This window comes from Cavia porcellus, unplaced genomic scaffold (assembly GCF_034190915.1).
Source record: "Cavia porcellus strain 051 isolate PalLab524CR breed Dunkin Hartley unplaced genomic scaffold, mCavPor4.1 scaffold_1, whole genome shotgun sequence".
Classification (NCBI taxonomy): Eukaryota; Metazoa; Chordata; class Mammalia; order Rodentia; family Caviidae; genus Cavia; species Cavia porcellus.
In genome coordinates, this window is record NW_026947484.1 from 236,995,709 (window position 1) to 237,017,182 (window position 21,474).

The window sequence follows — 21,474 nt, forward strand, 5'->3', positions numbered from 1 at the left end:
AGGAAGACAGGGAGGGCACCCTGGCCAGACGTTGGGGTGGAGATCACGCTGCCGTTCTTCCTGGAGGAAGCGTGTGTCTGTCTTAGGGCGACGGCTGGAGTTGTAGTGGGAGTCTGGCGTGGCATAAAGACAAGCAAGGGCCTCGGCACAGAGTGGCCCTGTGGGAAGAAGGAACAGCAGCCCAAGTACAACGGGAGACCGTCCACTGACGGAGTGTCCTCGGAGTCCCTTTCAACCCTGACCTTCCACTGCCCTTACCGGTAGCTGGCTTCCTTTCCTGCTGTCCGCTCTCGTCAACATCTACACGGGGGTCTTTAGCGGAGCCCTGATGGGGGTGTCAGGGAGGGAGAGCAGGCCTGCCCGGGGGCTTCACACTGCTGTGGCAAAGATGTTGGCACACAAAGCATCTCACTGGCTTCGGAATCTAGATCTATAAATATATTTATTATAATATAACAAGAACTTAACAATAAACGTATACTATGTACAATACCATTACAGAGAACCCTGTTTTATCATTCACAGAAATAGCCAGTTTTGCTCCAGTGTGATAGATGAGGAGAGAAACAGAATTTCAGTGTCATCTGTGGAGTCTTGGTGACTGCTAGCACCTCCCTTGGAGGCAGACACACACCAATGCGGACGTTAGCCCTGCCCCAGGCAGTTAGGATTTGTGCTCCAGTCCTTGGGTTCACACTTGCACCCTGTTTGACATAAATACTTTAAATGACATACAATGTATGTAGTTTTGTGCTTATTACTTTTTAAAATAATAAATAATATTAAAAACTGCATAACGTAGCTCGGTATCTTGTCCAAGTGGGAGCCACACTTGTAGTGCCAGAAGTCGTTGCCTGACCTTCGGCTGAGTTCTGTGTCAGCAAACACTGCCGAGTGGAAAGCGTGGTCTCTTCCTCCTCGGCGAGGGTTCCTCCCACGGAGTGACAGTGGCTGACTTCCCGACAGAAACGTGGTGTGTGTGTGTATTTGGTACCAACTTCAACTCAACAGCGCGGCCGTGGCCGCGACCTGCCTCCTGCCCTGGAATGGAAACTGGTGGCCGGCCGGGTGAGGTCTGAGGGGCTGGGGACTGGCGCCAAGCCTTCCCCCGGGAGCCTCGGGCGGTCCTCCTGGCTTCCCTCTCCTCGGGTTACTATGCACCTAGAAGAGGGCTTCTGCTCGCGCCCTGCAGGCCTGGCTGTCATGGCTGTCTAAGAAGGCTGTCCCGTCCTGAGAGCTCTTGTGGCAGGTGCCTAATATATAGCTATAAATATCAAAAATAGTCTCCTGTGCTCTGTAGCCGTTTCCTCTCCCTCCCTCACGCCATCCCTTCCCCTGGCCGAGGTCCTCCCTCCCTCCCTCCCGGAGGGGGCTCGCGGGGGTGCGGAGGCACAGCTGTGTCTTCTAGAACAGACCCTTCTTCCTCTGACGGGGCCTCGGCGAGGCACAGTCCCGGCTGGGCTGTCTGGGAGATACTTTTTCCAAAAATAAAGCGGGGGCATGGCCCACCCCAGGAGAGATCCTCTACTCTACACATAGAAAAACGAGAGCAAATGCCCCTCTGGCACTACCTGCAAAGAGCTTGGGATTTCCCACCACAGTATCCCTCTCATGGCCTCCACCTTCTCTCGGTACTGAAAAATAGCTTTTGTGTATCAAGAAAATGCCTTGGAAATCTAAATAATGCATATTGGATAAGAGAAAGCTAGCACAGCCATCTTGTCCTTCTCCGGCAAAAACAGGGTAGAAAACCCCCCGAAGGACGGCCGGCCTCTCCCCAGCGGTGCCCCCGACGGCTGCCCCTGGCTCTGCAGGGTCCGGCAGGGGCCAGCGGCCTCAGCCTTGCTGTGCAGTCCTGTCCCTCGTCTTCTCTTGGCCACTGAAAGTGTAGATTGATTAAAAAATGAAAGTAGGAATCAAAGTGGTAAGGACACTTTGATCTCATTCCCGAAGAGCCTGACGCTTAATATTGTCGTAAGGTAACTGATCGATGGCGGTTTAGGGATCAAGCTTGCTCTGCAGGAAGGGAGGAAACAGCTCCTCTCCGAGGTGAGGAATACCGGGCAGAGCGAGCGCCCTCCGCAGGAGCCTGTGGCACCCCAAGGCGAGGATGATTTTCTACATTCAATGTAGAGTACTCAAAATGTTCAGTGCAGTGAGTTCCTTGGTTGGGTTTCGTCGGCCTCTTACTGGTGTTGCTGAAAACTCATCGCTGTGCGTAGCGCTGGCCTCACCAGACGCGTCCCTGTCTTGTCGCGGGCTCCTTGCTGACGTCAGCCGCTCTGAATGTATTTCTTTATCACCACGCAGCCGTGTCTGAACACGGGGCAGGGCATGTGGGGAAGCAGGGTCCACGTGTTGGTCGTGGGCTCGTAGGCTTCCATGTTGCCCAGGGCAGGGCCCTCGCTGCTGACGATGCCTCCGGTGGCGTAGATCTTGCCATCGAGTACCACGGCACTGTTGGGGGAAACGGGCGGACACTGAGCCTCGAGCTCCTGCCCGGACTGGCAGGCGGACAGACTGCACCCTCTTGCAAAAGCCACGTGAGCCCTTCTCTGCCCTCTGGCCCAGACTAACTTGAAAGCCTGTCCTCCAGGGGCAACAAGCCACGTGCTTCCCTATTCTGCGCGCAGAAACACTGGTTTCCCTGGCTTCTCCGCCCTGCTGACCCTCCAGTGACACTGGCAGGACAGCCAACTCTTGCGTAGGCACCGGGCTCAGCCCACTGGCCCTTTATGGCCTTTTTGTGTCACACACACAGAGCCTTCCTTCTACTCAAGTCCAGCTGGGAACAGGACCCGTGAGCGTGCCAAGGGTCAGCACAGTGAGGCCCTCGCCTGACTGGACACGTGCAGACCGAGCATTCTCGCCCTGCCAACCTCCTGCTGTGTCCCTTCACCGTGTGTGCCCTGGGACTTTTCTGGCCCTCCCCCGTGGGGTCACTGTCACCCCGGTCAGCCCCTGCCGACAATGCCCAGCATCGTGCTGCTCTCTGCACTTACTCCCGAGGTCCAGGCCCTTGTCCATCCCTGCTCCGCAGTGGGTCCCTACGTCCTGCCAATCTCTGGAATTGGACGCCTGTTTCCAAAGTGCACACATTCGGACGCAGCCATGAGGCCTTGCAGAGACAGCGAGCGTCCAGCCTGCCCTCCCGCAGTCCCGGCCACCCAGGGCCCTCGCATGCTTCCCTGTGTGGCCAAGCTTCTCCGCGCACATCACAGTGCACATCTCCCCCTGACGTGCAGGCTTCCTCTCCTTACTTCAAACCAGGCCTGAGCCCCTCACACAGCGCTCGGTGCTCTGGCTGCCTTTATCAGTGAAAATGTAGTCAGGCTGCGGTCTGCACACTGCCACCATGAGACGTGACCACAGAAGGACAGCGGGACAGCTGCAGACACAGCCAGCAAGAACTCAGTAGGCAGAGGACCTCCCGGAGCAGGGAAGTTCCTGGCCCAAGGTCGCGTGAGGTGCCAGGAGCAGGGGTTACACCTTTCCTGCTGTGCTAACTGAACACCAAGCGCTGAGCTCCTTCTCTGTGCTCCTCCCACACTGGGACTTTGGCGGCTCCCTCTGCACAGGTGGCTTCAGGATGGGCCTGCTGTGCAGTGTTGGTGACGGGGTAGCCAGAGCCCTCTCCTCTTCCTTGTCCTCCTGGTCAGTGAAGGACAATGCGGGAGAGCAGGGGCTCGTGTCTCACGGACACTGCACTGTGTCCTCTACTCCCTGCCCTGCGGGACAGGGCCCGATGCTCCCGCCCACTCAGCCGCTGAGACAGCAGAGCAGCCGAGCCTTGCGCTCCTCATGGGCCAGGTCCCTCAGGGCCACAGGGATCGTGTGAGCATCCCCCGGCATGTTGCTCTGGGGCCCTGAGCATCCCCCAAGAAGTCTCGTGTCCCCGCACGGCTATGGCAGGAGGTCCCGAGCTGGCCCTGCCCTCACCTCTCGCTGTACAATGATGGCCTTGAGGGCCCCAGGAGCCACTTCGCTCCCAGCAGGAGCTGAGAGTGGGGCTCCTGGCCACCACTCCACCCTCTGCACCCGTCCCTGTGATCACGTCTCCCTGGGGCATCCCCACCCCTTCCCCAGCCCCTCACCTGCAGAACTGGCGAGAATGATTCATGTTCGGGCCTGCCTTGATGTTCCCTTTGTCGGGGTCGTAGATGGTGGTGGCCCTGGCGTAAGCCCCGCCCAGGATGAACACGAAGCCGTTGAGGGTGACTGCAGGCGCGTACTTGTTGTCTGTGAGGACAGCAGGGTGGGTGTCAGGGCGTGTGGACTGGCCTTCCCTCCCCTTTCTTTCCAGCACCCCTTCCCCGGGAGCTGGGGAGGGCTCCGGCACGTTGCTCTGGGGCCCGAGGACAGGCGAGGGCAGGGTACCTGGAGCCGTGACCACCTTGCCTTTTTCCGTGTGCTACGAGGCTTGGGCTGCACCCCCTCTGCCCCCAGACCAAGTCTGCTGAGCTCCGGGGCTTAGCCGGGCTCTGCTCTGGGATGTGGAGGCTGAATGAACCCCTGAGGTGTGGGCTGTGCTGGCCCCGGGCTGAGGAAGCGGATGGTCCTCACCGATCATCGGGGACTCGATGAAGCTCCATGTGTTGGTCTGTGGCACGTATGACTGGAGGACGCCCGCGGCCCGGCCTGCTTCATTCACCCCGCCGAACACGTAGATTTTGCCGCCGCACACAGTGGCTGCAGCCGAGTGCACTGCCTTGGGCAGGGGGGCCACTGCCTCCCACTGGTTGGTGATGGTGTCGTACCTGTAGGAGGAGGAGTGGGGTTCATGAAGGGTCAGGGTCACAGGCGAGAGCCATCTGCTTCCCACCCGCCATGTGCCTGGTAGGATGAGTCCGTCCTGGCCTCCTGACCCTCAGGGGGCGCCTTTCCATCTGTCCAGTCTCTGTCGGGCTCTGCCTCCCAGCCTGGCTTTCAGGGTGCCTAGCTTCTGGTCTGTCGGCCCCCTCTCCAACTTAGTCCTGCCCTTCCTGTGGCAATGCCTCGCCAAGTGCCTGCTGTGTCCCAGGCTCTGCACTGGACCTGGTGAGATCAGGGTGAGCCAGCACCACGCCTGCCCCAGGGGAGCTGGTGGCCTTGTGGGAAGACACGAGATGGCCAACTGAGGCCAACTGAGGCAGGCAGGAACTGGTCACTGAATGGGATGGAAGTGGGTGGTGCCAAGGGGGGCCAGGTTACAGGCAGCAGGTCCCAGCCTGCTCTCCAGCCTGGGGATGCCAGTGAGGGCACAATGTGGGCACAGTGGCACCTGGCAGCATGTACAGCGGTTTGCAGAGGCCAAGGTTGGGGCAGATTAGGCGGGTACTGTGCCAGCTTGGAGACTGGGGCGGGGTACAGGGCAGACAGGGAGCCCTGAAGAGGTAAGCAGGGAAAACACGTGCTCAGTGCTGGACTGTGGGGCCCACAGTGCCTGCAGGACGAGGTGTGGTGAGTGAGGAGGCTGGGGAGCGGGAAGATGTTACAGGAAGCCGGAGGAGCAGTGTGGCTGCAGTGGCCCGGGCCAGGGGATGACAAGAACACAAGGAATGTGACGGGAGCGGGTGCTGAGAGGGTCCCAGCACTGCTGGCTGCTGGCGCTGAGGGGGACGGAGCCTGAGAGAGGGTGGTGGTGGCACTCTCCAGGGACAGGGGCCCAGGGCTGGGGGAGGAGGTGATGTCAGTTCTATGGAGTTTAGGGTTCCTGGGGGAGTGAGTGGGCAGGGGAGCACGTGAGTCTGGGCTGAGCAGTCAGCCGTGGGGTCCCCAGCAAGAAGAAACCAGAGCTGAGGCACAAACTCAGAAGTGGGGACAGCTGGGGTGGGGGCTGACATGGGCCCAGGAGGGGCAGCCCGTGAGTCGGGCAGCCCAGTCACACTCGCAAAGGCCAGAGGCTGCGAGAGTGCAGGACGCCAAGGGGGCACGGAGCCCCAAGCAGGTCACGGTGGTCCTGCGGTCAGTGCCATTGAGGGAGTAGCAGAGGCTCACGGCAGGGACTGGCGGTGGCAGGGTGGACTTTTTGGAGGGAACAGCTATAAAGAGGGGAGAAGGTGGCACCCGGGAAGGACATGGAGATGAGACGGGTCGGCGGGATGCTGAGAGGTGATTACCAGCCCCCTTCTGGAGGGAAAAGTCCTGGGTAGGGTCTCCTGGTCGCTGGGCTGTGATTCCTCCCTGCGCCGGACAGCCAGCTGCCAGGGAGGGCCATGACCGGGTGGGGGACACCGCAGCCACCCCTGCCTAGAACCTTCCTCAACAGCTCGAGGGCCACAGGAAGCCTCAGGAGCAGAGGGGAGGAAAGCAGACAGCTCGGGAGGGATGGCTGTGGGCACAAACTGCCCGTATCTCGTATCTGTAACAATGAGCACAGGACGTAACTTTTAGTGAGAACTGTGGCTGGCACCTGGCCTGAGCACTCCCGGAATGGGCAGCTGGCTCTCCTGGGCGCATCCTGGGCTTCGGCTTAATGGGGTGGGGAATTTTCATGCTGGACAGGGAAAGGCTGGCCCTCCAGCCCCACATACAGGAGATATTTGGGGAAAAATCATGTCCATTCTGAACATGTAGAAATGTTTTATCACTATTCCTTAAACAATGCAGTGTGAGAACTTTTTAAATATCATTTACATATCATTTACACTGTACTTTAATAATTAATGAGGAGGTGACTTAAAGTACTTAAATACACAAGAGGATATGTGTAGGTTATATGCAAATACTATGCTTTTTTTTTTCAAGTCCTGGGGATTGTACCCAGGGCTGCAGTCCTAAACTACATCCCCAGCTTTTTTTGGTTTTTATTTTGAGACAAGGTTTTTGCTAGGTTGCCCAGTCTGGGCTCAAACTTTTGAAGCCCCTGCCTCAGCCTCCCAGAGTGCTGGGATTACAGGTGTGTTACGATACCCGGTACGTGACATTTTATGCAAGGAACTTGACTAGATTGGGGTCCCTTTCCTCCCTGCATAGAAGAGATGACTAAATAGGAAAAAGAGGGGGAGCTGGGTGCTATGGCTTGCACCTGAATCCCGGAACCCAGGAAGCTGAGGCAGGAGGGTTGCTTAAGCCCAGGAGTTTAAGGGTAGCCCTGGAAAGACCTCATCTTTAAAAAAAAAGGTGGGGTGCTGCTGATGCCGTGAGCCTCCTGACAAGAGGAGGCCGCTCCATCACAGTGGAGGCAGCCTGAGAGGGGAGAAAGGCAGGAGGGCACATGTGCGGGCACTGGCCACAGTGCAGGAGGGGAGGCTCCTGAGTTCTTGACTGTCAGCCCCCTTTTCTTTGGGAAGGGGGGTCACTTGGCCAAGCAGGGGTGGGGTTGTGGGAGGCATGACAGACAGAGGTGAGGAAGAGAAATCAGCTCCTGACGGGGGAACAACCCAGAAGGACCGCCTTGCATCCTTGGGACCAGGCAGAGGGCGGAGGCTCCGGTGTGCAGCGGACAGGTCTGCAGGAGGGCGGATGTGGAGGGGCCCAGGGTCGGCAGAAAGGCTCTTCTGGACCTGCCGTGTAGGACACGACAGCAAGGCGAGAGGACAGAGGGATGTTGGAACAAGAATCCCAGATGAGAAGGGAGAAGAGGCTGCTGGGGACACTAAGCAGGCTGGCCAGGGCCGGGGACCCCTGTGGGCTCTCTCTGAGGGTTGGCACGGGCCCTTGGTCCTCGGCTTGGCTCCGAGTGGAGGCTGAGGTCCCTGGGAGGCAGCAGGGCTGTCCCTTTGGCTGCGGATACGGGGCTGACATGCACTGGAGTCAAGTGTCCTTCTGGGTAGTGTCAGAAGTCCACATGTCTATTTTTTTAGCAAATGTGGCACAGATCCAAAGAGCTCTTGCAGAAGGAGCCGGAGACAGAGGAAGAGTGCGTGGTGGTTAGTCCCCGGCCTTGCGGTACAATGGCACCTTGCTTCAAACAGATTTCCTGCGAGCCTGTTATTCCAGGTGGCTGATTGCCAGACCAGGGCCCTCCATCAGCTCATCTGTCAGCTTCCCGGGCCTTCCGGGGAGGGTATGCTAATGACATGCAAATGACCCCGCAGAGCAAGGCTCCGCTACCATTTATCCAGTAACCACAGCTCCCGCAATATATTACTATAAAATATTAGACCCGGTTATTTATATAATGATATAATACAGGTTTGTCTATGGCACTGTTGTTTCAATCTATAATTATATAATCTCGTTCTATTCCTGTAATACAGTAATGTAATATAATTATAATGCACCATATATTCCATTCATTATCAATATAATAGCGATTTGTATCATTAGTGCTTCCTGAGGAACAAAGTGTCCTCGTGTCTGTCCCCACGATGCAGACCTTCCTGTCACCCTGAATTCTCACACTGCTGCCATGGGCACAGACAGGCACCTACCCAGAGGGTCTCTGCTCCTTGGGAAGCAGGGGCTCTCCACACCTGTGAGCTCTTGACTCTCTGCTGTCCTGGCCCGTTCCTCTGTCCACTGGGGTTCCCAGGCTGCCCAGCCAGCAGGAAGGCTGAGCCTCCCCAGGGAGCTGTTGCAGGCAGCCCCAGACCTGCTCCAGGGCTCAGGAGAAGCGGAATGTGTCTCTACCTTCAGTGGCTACATTTGATCCTTGAACAAATCCCCACATTTATCAACAAGTATAAGTTTGCAAAATGAGTAATCAGTGTCTTAGGAGATTAAAAATAGCTGACAAAGGCAAGATAGGATGACAGATCCAGCTCAGTTTACTCCTACACAGAAAATGTCTCTGTCTTCACATGTTCATTATCAGGTTACAAATGGCTGGAAGCTGCTTTGGGAAGGCTCGGAGCATGTGGCAGGTCACCCTGAAGACCTCAATGCCGGGCTGGTCAGGGTCCAACGGCAGTATTAATGCCCTCGTAATCACGTAGGGATTCCCCATTATCTTCAGATCAACGTGACAATTAAATGTTGCTGCACAGCCATCTCTGGGCTCCACTTGGGGGAGTTAAGAGCCCATGATGAACATTCAGAGCCTGTCTCACCCGGAAACCATCACTGCTGTAACATTTGTCAAATGTCCAATTAGCTATGGGGTGCGGGGTATAAACCCAGGACTGCGTGGCATCACAGCAGGGGGGCGTGACAAGGGGCGGGCGGGCACAGGAAGGACGCGGCGGGAAGGGCTCCTGGGGCCAGGCCTCCCTCCTCTACATCACGAAGCCCCTGCCACCGGGGTGGTTTCCGCAGCTCTCCCCAGGGTGCATCTAGCCCGCAGCAGCTTCCCTGGCTCAGAGCAAAAGATCTCACTGTGACTGCAGAGGAGCGACCGCCAGCCTTGGCTCCAGGACCTGTCTTGACCTGGAGTGGACAACCGCCGTGGGGAGGAAGCAGCCTCGTGCTGCCAGCAGAGGGCAGCTGACACACGTGGATCTCAGACTCGCATTTGCTTCTGGAGAATTCCAGATGGCCACACTGTGCCCCCAAGCCGCTTAGCTGTGTGTGTGTCGAACCTTCCCTGAATTATCACAGATTTTTCTGGGATATGGGAGAGGGAGTTAGAGCATAACCCTCTGCCTGGCAGGGACAAGAAGACATCACTTCCAGCTTGGCCAACATTTTGGCAGAGGGTTCCAGCTCTGCCCCAGAATTCTCAGACCTGCCTGTGATTCCGTGGTCCCCTCCTGCTGCTGTGTTAGAAGAACCTCACTGTCTAGACTTTGAGTCACCGGGGCCGCTAACACTGAGGAGCGATAGGATTTCAGCTTCTGGGGGATGCAAAAAGACACTTCCCACCGAGGACTCCTCACCTCTCCACGTGGTCAACGTTGCCTGCCACGCCCAGCCCCCCGAGAGTGTAAATCTTCCCGTCGTAGACGAGGCTGTTGTGCCGACATCGTGGCACGGTCATTCTGGAGACCAGGTTCCAGTTATCCAGCAGGGACATGTAGCACCAGACGTCGGCCAACGTCACCCCCGATTCCATCCCACCTGCAGGCAGTTGAGGGGCACAGAGACAGGGGCTGAAGGAGGGCGCGGAGGTGGCAGGCCCAGCCCCAGGGTCCGGGCCCCTCTGGGAAGCCCTGTACCAGCCCCTGCCGCGCGCCAGGGCCTCACCTGAGAGGTAGATGTTGTCCCCGGCGCTCACTGCACTGAAGAACTCGCGGTCGTAGAAAGGCAGCGAGGCCAAGGGGTACCACTTGTTGTTCTGCGGGTTCCAGCAGGTGACAGCCACCAGCGAGCGCTGGGTCATCCCCACCATCTGACGACCCCCAACCAGAACGATGACCTCGGCCACACCTGCAGGGCCACAGACGGTGCCTTTGGGGTACCTCTGGCACTGTCGGCGCCTGTGCCTGGCTCCTCTCCCAGGAACCACCCCGGCGGGGCTGACCCTCGGCACCTGCAGCTGGGTTAGGGTTAGGCTTGTCTCCCAGTACCTGCCGAGAGGCGGGGCCGGGTTCGGGGCGTCTGCATCTCCTGGCGGGCGTGGGGCAGCATGTGGTAGCGCTTGGCCTCGTTGACCAGGTCCCGACAGGCCTCCGACGACTTAATCAGCTCCTCGTTGTCCACGACGTTGAGCAGGTAGCTGGGGTGGATGAAGGGCAGGCGGACCACGGCCAGGAGCTCTGCTGCGTACTGCGGGAGAGGAGACGCGGACCTCAGCCTTGGGAAGGAGCCCACTCGGGAGTCGCAGGACAAGGAAAGAGGCTCGGCGTGTGGCTCGGACACGCAGATGCCACCCAGCCTGGCCGCGCCAGGGAGGTGAGGAGGGCGGGCAGGCGCTCCATGTGGACTGTCCACTCATCCCCGAGCCCCCGGTCCACACCCTGCCCCATCACGGCCCCTGCTCCCTGCCAGGCTCTGAGGGTGGGTGGGACTGAACCAGAGGTCATGACGCCTGTGTCTTCTGTGCCACTCACAGCTGCTGTCTCTGTTCTCTTCCAGGTGCTTCTGCCTGCCCCGAGGCGCTGCCACCCTCACCCCTTCAGGCTCACGCCCTCTGCCTCTGGGGGTCACCTCTTCTGGACCCTCTTGCCCTGTGCGGAAAGCTTCTCGTGGGCTCATCTGAATCTCCTGTGCTGTCTGACGGGCTGTGCTTATCACTCCACTTTGGTGGCACTGTGTGAACCCTTGGTGACCACTGCTGGGAGAGGAGAAGGATAGGGTATTTGGGGAACCGGAGGGGCTGCTTCTTACAGAGGCAAAGAATTTTGCGTGGGGTGCAATTTGCAGAGAGGAGCAGTGAGATGGGGGGCAGGGGACGGCAGAGCTAGGTCTGGCTAACCTTTGCCTTGCTAGCTAAGGACTGTGCGGCTTTTGCAAGGCGACCCAGGGACTAATAAAGGGCTTTAATCAGTGGTGACATGATCCGATTTGCTCTTAAGAAATAGCGCTCAGGCTACAGCCTGGAAAATGGATTTGAAGGCAGCAAGAAGGATGGCAGGAAGCCACTAGGGTGGCAGTGATGCGGGTAAGATGGGCCAAAAGTAGGCGAGGCCCCCTTAAGGGGAAGGAGGAGGCAGAAGGGAGCACTGTGGCCAGCGAATGGGCACTCGGGGGAGCGGGACACTGGCTCTGTCTTGGCCTGAAATAAGGAAGCCAGGCAACGGTGTGGACTCGGCCTGGAGAACCCTAAGAAGGACTCAGGCCACTCTGCTGGACATGCCCAGCAGGTGACAGAAGACAGAGATCCGGAGCCCCGGCTGGGACATAGGTTTGGGGGTTACAGTGTACTGTGGTCCACCGTTACCAACTGCCCAACCTAACTTCACGCCTCTGTAAAGAAGGCGTGCCCCGCTCCACTCAGTCAGTCTGAGGACACCCTTTCCCTGGCTCACAGGCTAGGCCAGGGAGACACCTAGGCAGCCTGAGCTGCCCAGTCCCACTGACCCTAACGCCCCGGCTGTCCCTTCTGACCTTGCACCCTCCTGCTCCCAGTGAAACACAACAACCCTTCTGGTCCATATCAGTGGGCTCAGCTTGTCCTGGGTCACACCTCCCTGATGCTGCTCTGCCTGGGTGGGCCCTTACCTCTGGGCTAAGGTCGCCTTTCTCTATTCTCAGGGAGCACTTCCTGCAGGGGCACTCACTCCCGGGCTCCTCCTCCTGAGAATCACTCCTTTCTAAGGGCCCAAGCCAGGGCTTTCTGGAGTGGGCTGGACCCAGTAGCTCCCTGTGACTGGGGTGCTCTTCCAGAACACAGCTGTCCTTCTCCTCCTCCTTGAGCTGTCCCTTCCCAGGACCTCCAGTTCTCTCCTGTACATGTGCAGCGGTTCCATTTGGTCCACTCAGGTGCCCTCTACCTCCTTGCAGCCAGAGCATGGCGACGATGCCTGTTGGGGCTCTGAGCTGAGAGTGCTCAGCATCTCATCAGGTACCCCCCCTCCCTGTGGGACCAGGCTGCTGCCCAACCAGGCCCCACAGCCCCTGAGTCAGCCTGGGTCTTCTTCCAGGTGGCACAGCAGCTCCGGAGGACACTCTGGTGGCTGATGCTCACCTCTAAACCCTCTCCCGCTCTATATGCGGTGGTGGAGGACCAGCTTCCGTGTTCCCTGCCCAATGGCTCCCATGCCCTCCCTGCAGGTGAGACAGGCAACCCTGCCCCGAGCGCCTGCCTTCATTTCTGCTGCAGACCTCAACTCTGCAGGGTCCCTGGAACCCAGACAGAAGTGGGTGAGCACAGATGGGCCTTACCTGTGCCCGGGATGCAGGGTCTTTCTTGATCCACTTGATCACCGTCTCGTACACCAGCTCCTCGGCCTTGGTGTTGAGGCTGTCATTGGAGACGTAGGCGATGAAGTCATCCTTAGAGATGCTGAGGATCTCCTCCTGGGCTGCCACCTCGGGGAAAATTTGCAGCGCGAAGGCCTTGGCCATGTGGTAGAGCTCGCTGCACTGCATGGCCTCGGCCATGGCCAGCACACCCAAGCAGTTGCTGGCGGTCAGCTGCTTCTCTGCGGGAGAGAGTGCGGGACCACTAACTCAGGGCTCTGGAAGGGTGATCACCTCTTACTCCCTCATCACTGCTGGATCCCCCTGAGCCCATCTCCTGGCGACCCGAACTCCAGCCACCATGGTCCCTATCAGCCCCCTTCCTGTGTCCCTTATAGGTACGTCCCAGTTGCCCTGTGCCCATCCCTCTGCTCCGGCAGGCCCTGGCAGAAGGACCAAGGCTGTGAGGCATGAGCTGAGCTTCCCCATTTGTGAAGCAAGGGCTAGGGGAACCTTGGAGCCTGGGCCAGGTGTGGGGGCCACACAGAAGCTTACGGTGTCACGGGTGAGGCCACAGGCTACCTCAGGTCACATAAGGGGTGGCACCGTCACAGTGCATGGACCCATCCTCTCCTGGAATGACCCTCTAGAACCTGGCCTGCTTTCTGAGATCTGGCCAATGGCTCTTCCAGCCGAGACACATCAGGGTCCCAGGAGGCTCCTGACTGTCCTCCCCTGAGCTGCCCCACTGAGCCCAGCCCTCAGCCTTCTCTCTCTGGATGCCACAGCCCAGGCAGCAAGCTCTTTGTGACACTTGTCCTTGTCCTTCCCTCTCCCTGCAAAATGAGCCTGCTTCAGCCTGACACCCATATTCCAGGCCTGCGCAGCAGCTCTGGCCCTCCAAGGGACTGCCCGGATGTCGAGGCAGATCCACGGGTTTCATCCACATTGGCATTTATAAGCTCAAGAGGAAGCAAATGTGAGGCTGCTTTACTCAGGCTCAGAGCCCAGGACAGGGAGGCCCCGCCCTGGCACAGCCGCACTGCCCACTGCTTTGAAAGGCCTGCAGGGAGAAGTGACTCGGGTCCCCTGAGGCCATGCCTCTGTATCAGGTCATACGAGCTTTGTGCTCCTGTGGGAACAGCGTGGCGTCGGGTTTGGTCTGTGGTCGCTGAGTGGGGACACACACCGCCCTCCCCTCTCCATCACAGCTGCATTCGCCCACCCCGGTGACACATGGGCCCACAGCAGCCTCACCGAGAAAGGACACGCAGACTTTGCAAAAGGTGTGGAACTGGAACTTGCTGGCTGCCTCCAGCAGCGTCTTGGCGTTGGCCGAGTCGATCACCAGGGAGCCGGTGTAGACGAACTCCAGCAGCAGCTCCAGCACGTCGGCCTGCAGATTAGACAGCACCAGCTCCAGCTTCTCTCGGCCGCCCTGGCTGCCATCTTGCACGGACCTAGGCACAGAAACCAGGGTGTCCTCACCTGCCACCCCCGCGGCCACCGTGCTGCGTGCTCACAGGGCCGGATGTCCCTGTACACCTCGGTCACGCCCTTCGTTTAGGAGTCAAAGGACACAGCAATGACACACCTGAACCTAGTGACCTGACGCGGGATCTGAAAGAGAAGAGTCTGACCAGAGGCGCCCAAAAGAACAGAAACCCTGCTTATCTACTCGGCATGTCCATGCAAAAAAAGATGCAAATCAAAAAGCATGAGCTGTGGATGGGGACGAGTACCAGGACTGGCCTCAAAGGGAAACAATATGGTGTCAGCACCACCTGGGCCGCTTGGCCCATCCAGGCCCCACCCACAGCCTTTGGCTCCATTGGCGGGGAAGCCAGGCTCCGGGGGCTCCTGATTGGCTGTCATCCCAGCCAATCCGGAGGCTTCCTCCAGTACCCTCCTGGAGATCCGGAAGGACCCCATCCCCACTGCTTTCCAAAAGCATATTGTTTCCTTTTAGGCATGGAAAGGAAGCCCTTCATGACATTGCTTTGAAACTGAAGACGAGACGAGATAGACGGACAGAATGGTTAGAGCTGGGAGGGGAGAAGGGGAACAACCAAGGACTTCCGCCACAGACAGCCAGCAGCCATGATGGGGGCCTGGCCCGGGGCGGGGCCCTCCTGCCACATGGAACACGGGGTCAGAGGTCAGAGGTCAGAGTGGCCTGCGTGTAGAGTGTGCGTCGGGCTTGGGAACTGGGGGGAGCAGGGGAGGGACACAAATATATCAGTATGTTTATATCTGGTGTCTACAGAAATACGAAACCATGGCAAGGGCTCCTAAGGCCTGGCAGCCGCGCCCTAAAAGCTGGACCTGGAAGGAAACAGATAAGATGAAGCAGAGACAACAGGATACAGAAGTGTGGCCAGGAGGAAGGACACCCAGAGCGTTAGGCAGGAGGGGGACTTCTCGGGAGCTGAGGCTGGGCCACTGCCTCTGAGCCAGCTTCCCGAACTGGGCCGGCCCTGCTCTGCAGCCACCCACTCGCTCCCCAGGAGGCCAGTGGTCACCTCGACCGGTCCCAGGGGTTCCCTGTGGCTGGCGAGGGCGTGGAGCAGTGGCTGGCGAGAGGGGAGGCTGGCCAGGGAGAGACAAGCGGCCTGCTGGACGAGCGGGTGACAGAGCGCTGACAAGGAGCAGAGGGACCTGAATGCCCTGCATTGCCGCTGACCAATGGGCAGTCTGGGCCTCTCGGCTTCTAGCCACTTCTGCAAGGTGAGAGGATTGAACTGGACAAGGCCTACAGTGCCATGGAGATTGACGTGACAGTGGCCGGAAAATGTCCTTCACAAGGGACGCTTTTCTACATGACAGAACCTGCACTTCCACTAGAGCAGCATTTCCTCCTGTCATGGCCTTTGAAACCCACATGCAGCCCGGCATCTGAGCCAGTGTCCAGGAGCCCCCTGGGCCCTCCCCAAAGAACAGCTCACCTGTTGGGGGGCCCTATGGAGCATTCTGCAGCCCAGCTCTACGCAAGTGTGGAAGCTGAGACAGCAAAGGTACAGACCACACAGGTCTGGGCAGAGGCCCACCCCGCCCAGTGACTCCTGAAATGGATAAGCACACCTAGTCTTCTGCTGTCTGAATGGATTCCCACACTTGGGTGGCTCTATGTGCTCACTTGAGATCACAGCTGTCTGGCTGCTCCAGGCCTCTCATCATCATGCCCATCATGCCCTGTGGAGGTCCTGTGGGTTACTGTCCAGCAGGGCTGATGAGGTCAAAGCTGGCTGAGTATCTATTCCTTCTCCCAAGTCTCCTAATAGACTGCTGTCTCCACCACTGGCCAGTCTGGCTGTCCTCCCAGGAGCCCTCGGCCTGAGGAGCTCATGCCAGCAAAGAGCTGAAGTGGGACTCCAACACACACACACACTCACACCCCACCATGCGTGCACACACATCGCAGAAGAGCACATGACCCTGGCCAATCGATGGCCCGACCAGCATAGATGTCCTGAGGGATGCTTCCTGTCTCATTGAGAGTCTGGGCCAGGGAAAGGCCTTGGCACAGGGAGGCACCTGCACAGCTGCAGAGCACTGAGCTTATCAGGACTGCAGGAACTGAAGAGCTTGGCCCGTGCTGTTAAGGTGGGAAGCCTGGCCATAGAATGCACAGTCGTGTTTCTGCTCCCATCTGGTAGAAGAGGCCCCTGCAGCTGACCTGCAGGGAGTACTTCTGTTGTCTGGGGCTGGAAGAGCAGACCGTCCTACCTGACCATGGAGGAACACTTGGGAGCATTAGGGAGGCTTTGCTGGTGGCCGAGTTCAAGGTCTGGCAGAGGCAAGGCCCTGACAGCCAGGTCTGTGCAGCTCATGGGCACATCCGTCAGGTCTACACGGGTGCTGATGTGTGGCCAGGAGAGCCAGGAAGGCTGAGGGAGGCCGACAGGGACTCTGTCCTGTCTCACTACTGATCTTCATGTTCCTTAGGTGTCATCTCTCTGAGCAGAGGTACCATAGGATCAGCGGTTGCCTGATGGAGGACACCGATCCCTAATAATCTCCACTGAGAGCATTCTGTCCCTGGCTTTAGCTGGTTCACAGGGTCAGCCCCATGGGGTGACTTGGGGAGCTACCTGTTCATCAGGATCCTGGTACAGCTGTGGGGGGCTGGGCAGCAGGGCAGGGACAAGGAGCAGCAACCGTGTCTGTGCTCTTGACCTTAGAGGCATATTGTGGATTGAAAACTGGTGGTCAGCTTAACAGCAGCTGAACTGAATGGGTGTAGTGCTGGGCGTGGCTGACCCACCCACCTGAGGACTGTTGCCAGCATAAAAAGAGCCTTGGAGAGGACCGTGCATGGCTTTCTGGGTTCTTCTAAATGTGGCTGTTGTTTGGAGACGCTGGTTCTCTGTGGGGGATCCTGCCCTGCTGGTTCTCCTGATACGAGCTGTTATCATTGGAGGAGCTCGGGACCTTGTTGCTGAAGGAGGCTGTGGTTCACTTTGAGGGAGCTCTGGTTCTTTCTTTGAGCATCGATTTCTGGCTCTGGAAGGGAAGATGTGTGCTGTTTAATCTCCAGGAGGAGCTTGTTATGCAGGCTTCCGGATATGCACTCGACTGTTCTCATCGTCAGAGGGGCTCGGAGGACCTTGCTGTCACTGAGGATGGCTGGGGTACTTTTCAGGGCGGCCCTGGTCCTTATTTTGATCATCGCTTCTTGGCTTCTCAGCCTGTTAGCACAGATCCTTCACCCCGATGACATAGACTTCTTAGCTTCCACCGCTGACCTTTGGGCCTTCCCTGCACAGATCTGTGGGATTTTCTTGCATGGGTCATTGTTGCGGGCTCTACATTTTCACCTGAATTCATGCAGGTTACTGCCATGGGATCCAGGCCCTCGGCTGGATTCTCTAGGTCTTTGGTGTGTGGACAGATTTCCTGCACTTCTTGTATTTAACTTGGGTAACTATTACAAAATAATACATAAACAATGTGTCCTGTATTGTTTGTTCTCCTTGCAGCCCTGTCTACAGCAGGGTGGAAGCGTGGAGCTGTGGCCCGCATGGTGCCCAGGGCTTCTGTCTGGACTAGAACTTCCTAGAGCTTCCTTCTCTCAAGACAGCCTGGCCTGGATGGAACTGCTCAGCGGCGCTGGGCTGTGGGTGGGTCAGGAATACGTAGGTCCAGTCTGCAGGATGTGGGGAGCCCCACCATTACTGGTGGGCTCCTGTGAGTGTGGGCATCTCTAGAGAGTCCTCATGCCCTCTCTCTCCACTGTGGTCAGAAGCTTAGATCTCATACACCAGAACAGAGCACCATCTGAGACAAACTGGTGGCAGGTGAGAGACAGGAACCTGCAGGTGGTGGCCATGGCTGGCACCCTGTTCTGCCCTTTGGCTGCGGTTCCCTGCCATGCCCTCAGCTCCAGGGCATGGCACACAGCGCTCCCTGGGTCCTGTGCCTGGGCAGCTCCTTTTGAGAGGTGGTGTCACCTGGCTTCTGTTGTCCTGCTTTTATTGGAGAGGCGAGAATCCTTGGCTCATTGGCTGGTTTTTAAGCCACCCCTGTCTGTTGCACCAGAGACAGGGTGCTCGCTTCTCAAGGAAGGGCCTGCACAGTGAGCCTCTTGACTGGCGTTTTGGGGGCCCCATACCACTCCCCACCCTCGCTTCCCTCTCATGGCTGGGAACGAGAAGCCGAGAGCTCGGGAATGGAGCTTTGTGAAAGTCCTTCTAGAAACCTCAGCTCACTTCCTTTTCTGTTTTCATTCAATAGGAAAGGAGCGCAGAATCCAAGTGGCACGCATGTTCAGCAGCCTTCGGGAGGTGAGGGTTTCCCTTGAGAGAAGAACGCAAGTTCACATCTCTGTCCCTTTGGGTGTGATGAGAGGCAGGCACCCCTGTGTCTGGGCATTTCTCTCACACCCAGCCCAGGTGAGGGCTGAGGGACCCGCTGATGCTATTTAAGAACAGCACCCCAATCTCTGACGGGGCCAGGGAGGGCACAGGCATCACGTCTGCAGCAGCACGTCTGTGGCATTATGTCTGTGGCAGCGTCTTCTGTGGCATCTGGCCATCGCTGAGAGGTGGGCCCCAAAAGCAAAGCCAGGGCAGAGCTACATCCTGCTCCCTGTGAATGTGAAGGGACTTGGGCCGGGGGCCACCCCCAGGGCCTGGGTGCAGGTCGGGGTAGCTGCGTGTTCCTCTTGCCTGTAGCTTTCTTGGGGCTCCTGGGCTTCCAGGTACTCCTGCAGGTACCTGCCGTCTCGGGGAGGGGTTCTTCACACACTCGTGTACACACGTGCGCACACACACACACACACACACACACACACACACACACACACAGCGTATGCATGCTTTTCCTCGAGTCCCTATTCCTGGGGTCTGCTTCACTTTCCTGTCTCACCCACTGCACAAGAATGAAAACACATATTTGTTCTCTGGATGGCAATGGATAGTAAGAGCACCAGCTTGGAGTCAGGCTTCAGCTTGCTCTGCTCATCACTTAAGCTGATCATGAGAACATTTTTGGCCTCAATTTCCTCATCTGTGAAATGGGGATACTAACAGTACTGGTTCTTTCTGTAGGGTGACAGCTCTACCAGGCTCCTGTCCATCAGGTGGTGCCCTCATCAGAGAGGAAGACAAGGAAGGACTTGGTAGGGAGCCACTGGGGCCTCCCTGGTGCAGAAAGAGCCGGGGCCCTCAGCCACTGAGCTGAAAGGGATGCAGCCACCAGCTAGGAGGCCACACTGATGACCACCTCTCAGCTCAGCCTCACCTGACAGCCTGACCTCAGCACATCAGGGTGAAATGCTTCACTGCCTCTACGCACACCCTGGGGCTCCAGGCATCTACTCGGAGGATGGGGCGGGGCGGGCACTGCCCTTGCAGGGCTCAGTGCTGGGTTTGTCCTCTCTGAGCCTGCAGGGACACACACATGTCCCAACTGAGGCTGGAAATAGGAAGGGATCTAGCTTGGGGCTCTAGGTTTGGAGTCCTGTGACAGGAGAAAAGGGCCGCCCACGGCAGGTCAGTGCTGGCGCCTATGTCAGGCCCAGGACTCTGTTCCCCTGCTGCCCCCTGCTTCCTCCTCTTGGAACAGTGCGGCCCCTTTGAGGAGTGGCCCTGGACCAGGTTCCCAGGCTCTCCTGCAGGGATATTTTGGTTCTAGAGTCACAGATAAGAAGGGGACTGAATGTAGTGACCACATCAGCTGCTCTAACCAGGGAGAACGTGAAATTTTCAGTGACTTTAATGGCCTGAAATCTTCCTGTAAAGACCGAGGCTTTTGTTTGCAGTGATCAGCACCAACAATGTTCGTGGGTACCCCGGTGCCGGGATCAGGGAAATGAACTGGCCAGAGAACTAACACTGTGAGCTGTAGCCTCAGGGCACCACAGCTCAGCCTCTCCTGCGCTGGGCTTCCGGGTGACCCCCCTGCATGCTGAGGGCCCCTAGACCTAGGCCCATCTGGTCAGTTACCAGGCCTGGACACTGTGGGACTTGGCTGTCCTTCGAGATGCTAAAGCCACACCTGCCAGCTGCCCCACTGTTCATCTATGACCCCTGCCAATCCTGCATGGGTCTGTGGACCTGATTTCTAACCTCGGATCCTCTGACCTTTGTCGTCTCAGGTCCTGGCGTTTATACTTGGGCAACCTCTTCAGGGTGACTCTGCCCATCCACTGACTGTCGCGCAAGGGTGATGGTCAACATTTCACCACTCCTGGTTTACAGATGGGAAGAACTGCAGGCTTGAGGTCATAGGGCAAGTGTCAGAGTCAGGGCTAGGCTTGGATCTCTCGGCTTTCTAGGGGGCCCTCTCCCACCCCGTGAGTGCCAAGCACCCCTCCTTCCACTGGGCCCTGGAGCTGCCTTCCTCTGTTCTCTCACCTCCAAGAGGGTGGCTCCTACCAACGCTCAGACCAAACCAGGGCGCTTGGGCTAGCTCAGCTCAGCATCTGCCTGCTTAAGCTCTCCTCGGCCTCTGGGGAGGCCACCTGTCCCTGTTCCTGGCGTCTCCCTGTGTCTGTCCCCACCCTCTTTGTCTGGAGAGTTTCGCCTCTTCTCAGCCTGTCTAAGTGGCCTCTCACCTACCAGGGCCCTTTGGTTTCAATAGGAGTTCAAGGTTTCCCTTGCCCAGCTCATTCTAGCCTGGGGCTGGGATTGTGTGCTCAGCACCGCCCACTGCTTTGTACTCTCTCTCAAGGCCTCAGGAGCTCACCCAGGTGCTGGTCCCTGCAGATATGCCAAGAGCGGAAGCCCAAAGATCTCCCAGGCCCAAGGAATCCACTGGATGTGTCCCTGCGGCCCGGACTCATGGCTGTACCCCTTGTGCTTGGGCAGAAAGGACCCAAGCACCGGGGGCAGGAGAGCCAAGCTGTCTACCAGACAGGATATCACCAAGAGCCTGCCCCTCCTGCATTGCTGGGCGACCTGGCTCTATGCCCAAGGATATCACAGATCAGAAAGGAGATGCCAGCCAGTGTACTGTCCTGAAACAAAACACAGTCGCTCAGGGGTTAGTTGGCAAGTCCAAGCACAGCACTGGGAAGCCAGCAGAGGTCCTGTCCTCCTACTCTGAGCACTGTCCTGGCTCAGCGTCGCCCCGGAGAGGCTGCAAGGCAAAATGAGCAGCAGCATTAATCGGCTGATGGGTGAGAGAGTTGTGAGCATTGCCCTGGGCTGGCCCCGCAGCTGCTGCCCCTTGCTTGGAGCTAGGAGGTGGCCCTGACTACCTTGCAAGGGTGTGAAGCAGACAACTTGTAAAAAGAAAAAAAAACATAATGGAAAGAAAAACAGAACAAAAACGATGCCCACGCACCATTTAAGACTCATCCAAGTAGAAATAGCTGGGCAGGGCCAGGGC

At 57.9% G+C, this 21,474-nt stretch overlaps 1 protein-coding gene across 2 annotated transcripts in view; it reads right to left on the reverse strand.

Annotated features, from left to right (window-relative positions):
- Nucleotides 1-423: 423 nt before the first annotated feature.
- Nucleotides 424-21,474, reverse strand: part of Klhl29 (kelch like family member 29) — a 260,001-nt gene continuing 238,950 nt past the window's right edge. For both annotated transcript variants that reach the window (XM_063231845.1, XM_013155913.3), the window contains 8 exons: nt 13,900-14,102; nt 12,625-12,884; nt 10,368-10,566; nt 10,045-10,227; nt 9,738-9,918; nt 4,564-4,757; nt 4,095-4,239; nt 424-2,457 (listed from right to left, as the gene is read on the reverse strand). In XM_063231845.1, coding sequence (XP_063087915.1) covers nt 2,274-2,457; nt 4,095-4,239; nt 4,564-4,757; nt 9,738-9,918; nt 10,045-10,227; nt 10,368-10,566; nt 12,625-12,884; nt 13,900-14,102 — 1,549 coding nt within the window. In that variant the 3' untranslated portion in view covers nt 424-2,273. The remainder of the gene's footprint in view (nt 2,458-4,094; nt 4,240-4,563; nt 4,758-9,737; nt 9,919-10,044; nt 10,228-10,367; nt 10,567-12,624; nt 12,885-13,899; nt 14,103-21,474) is intronic.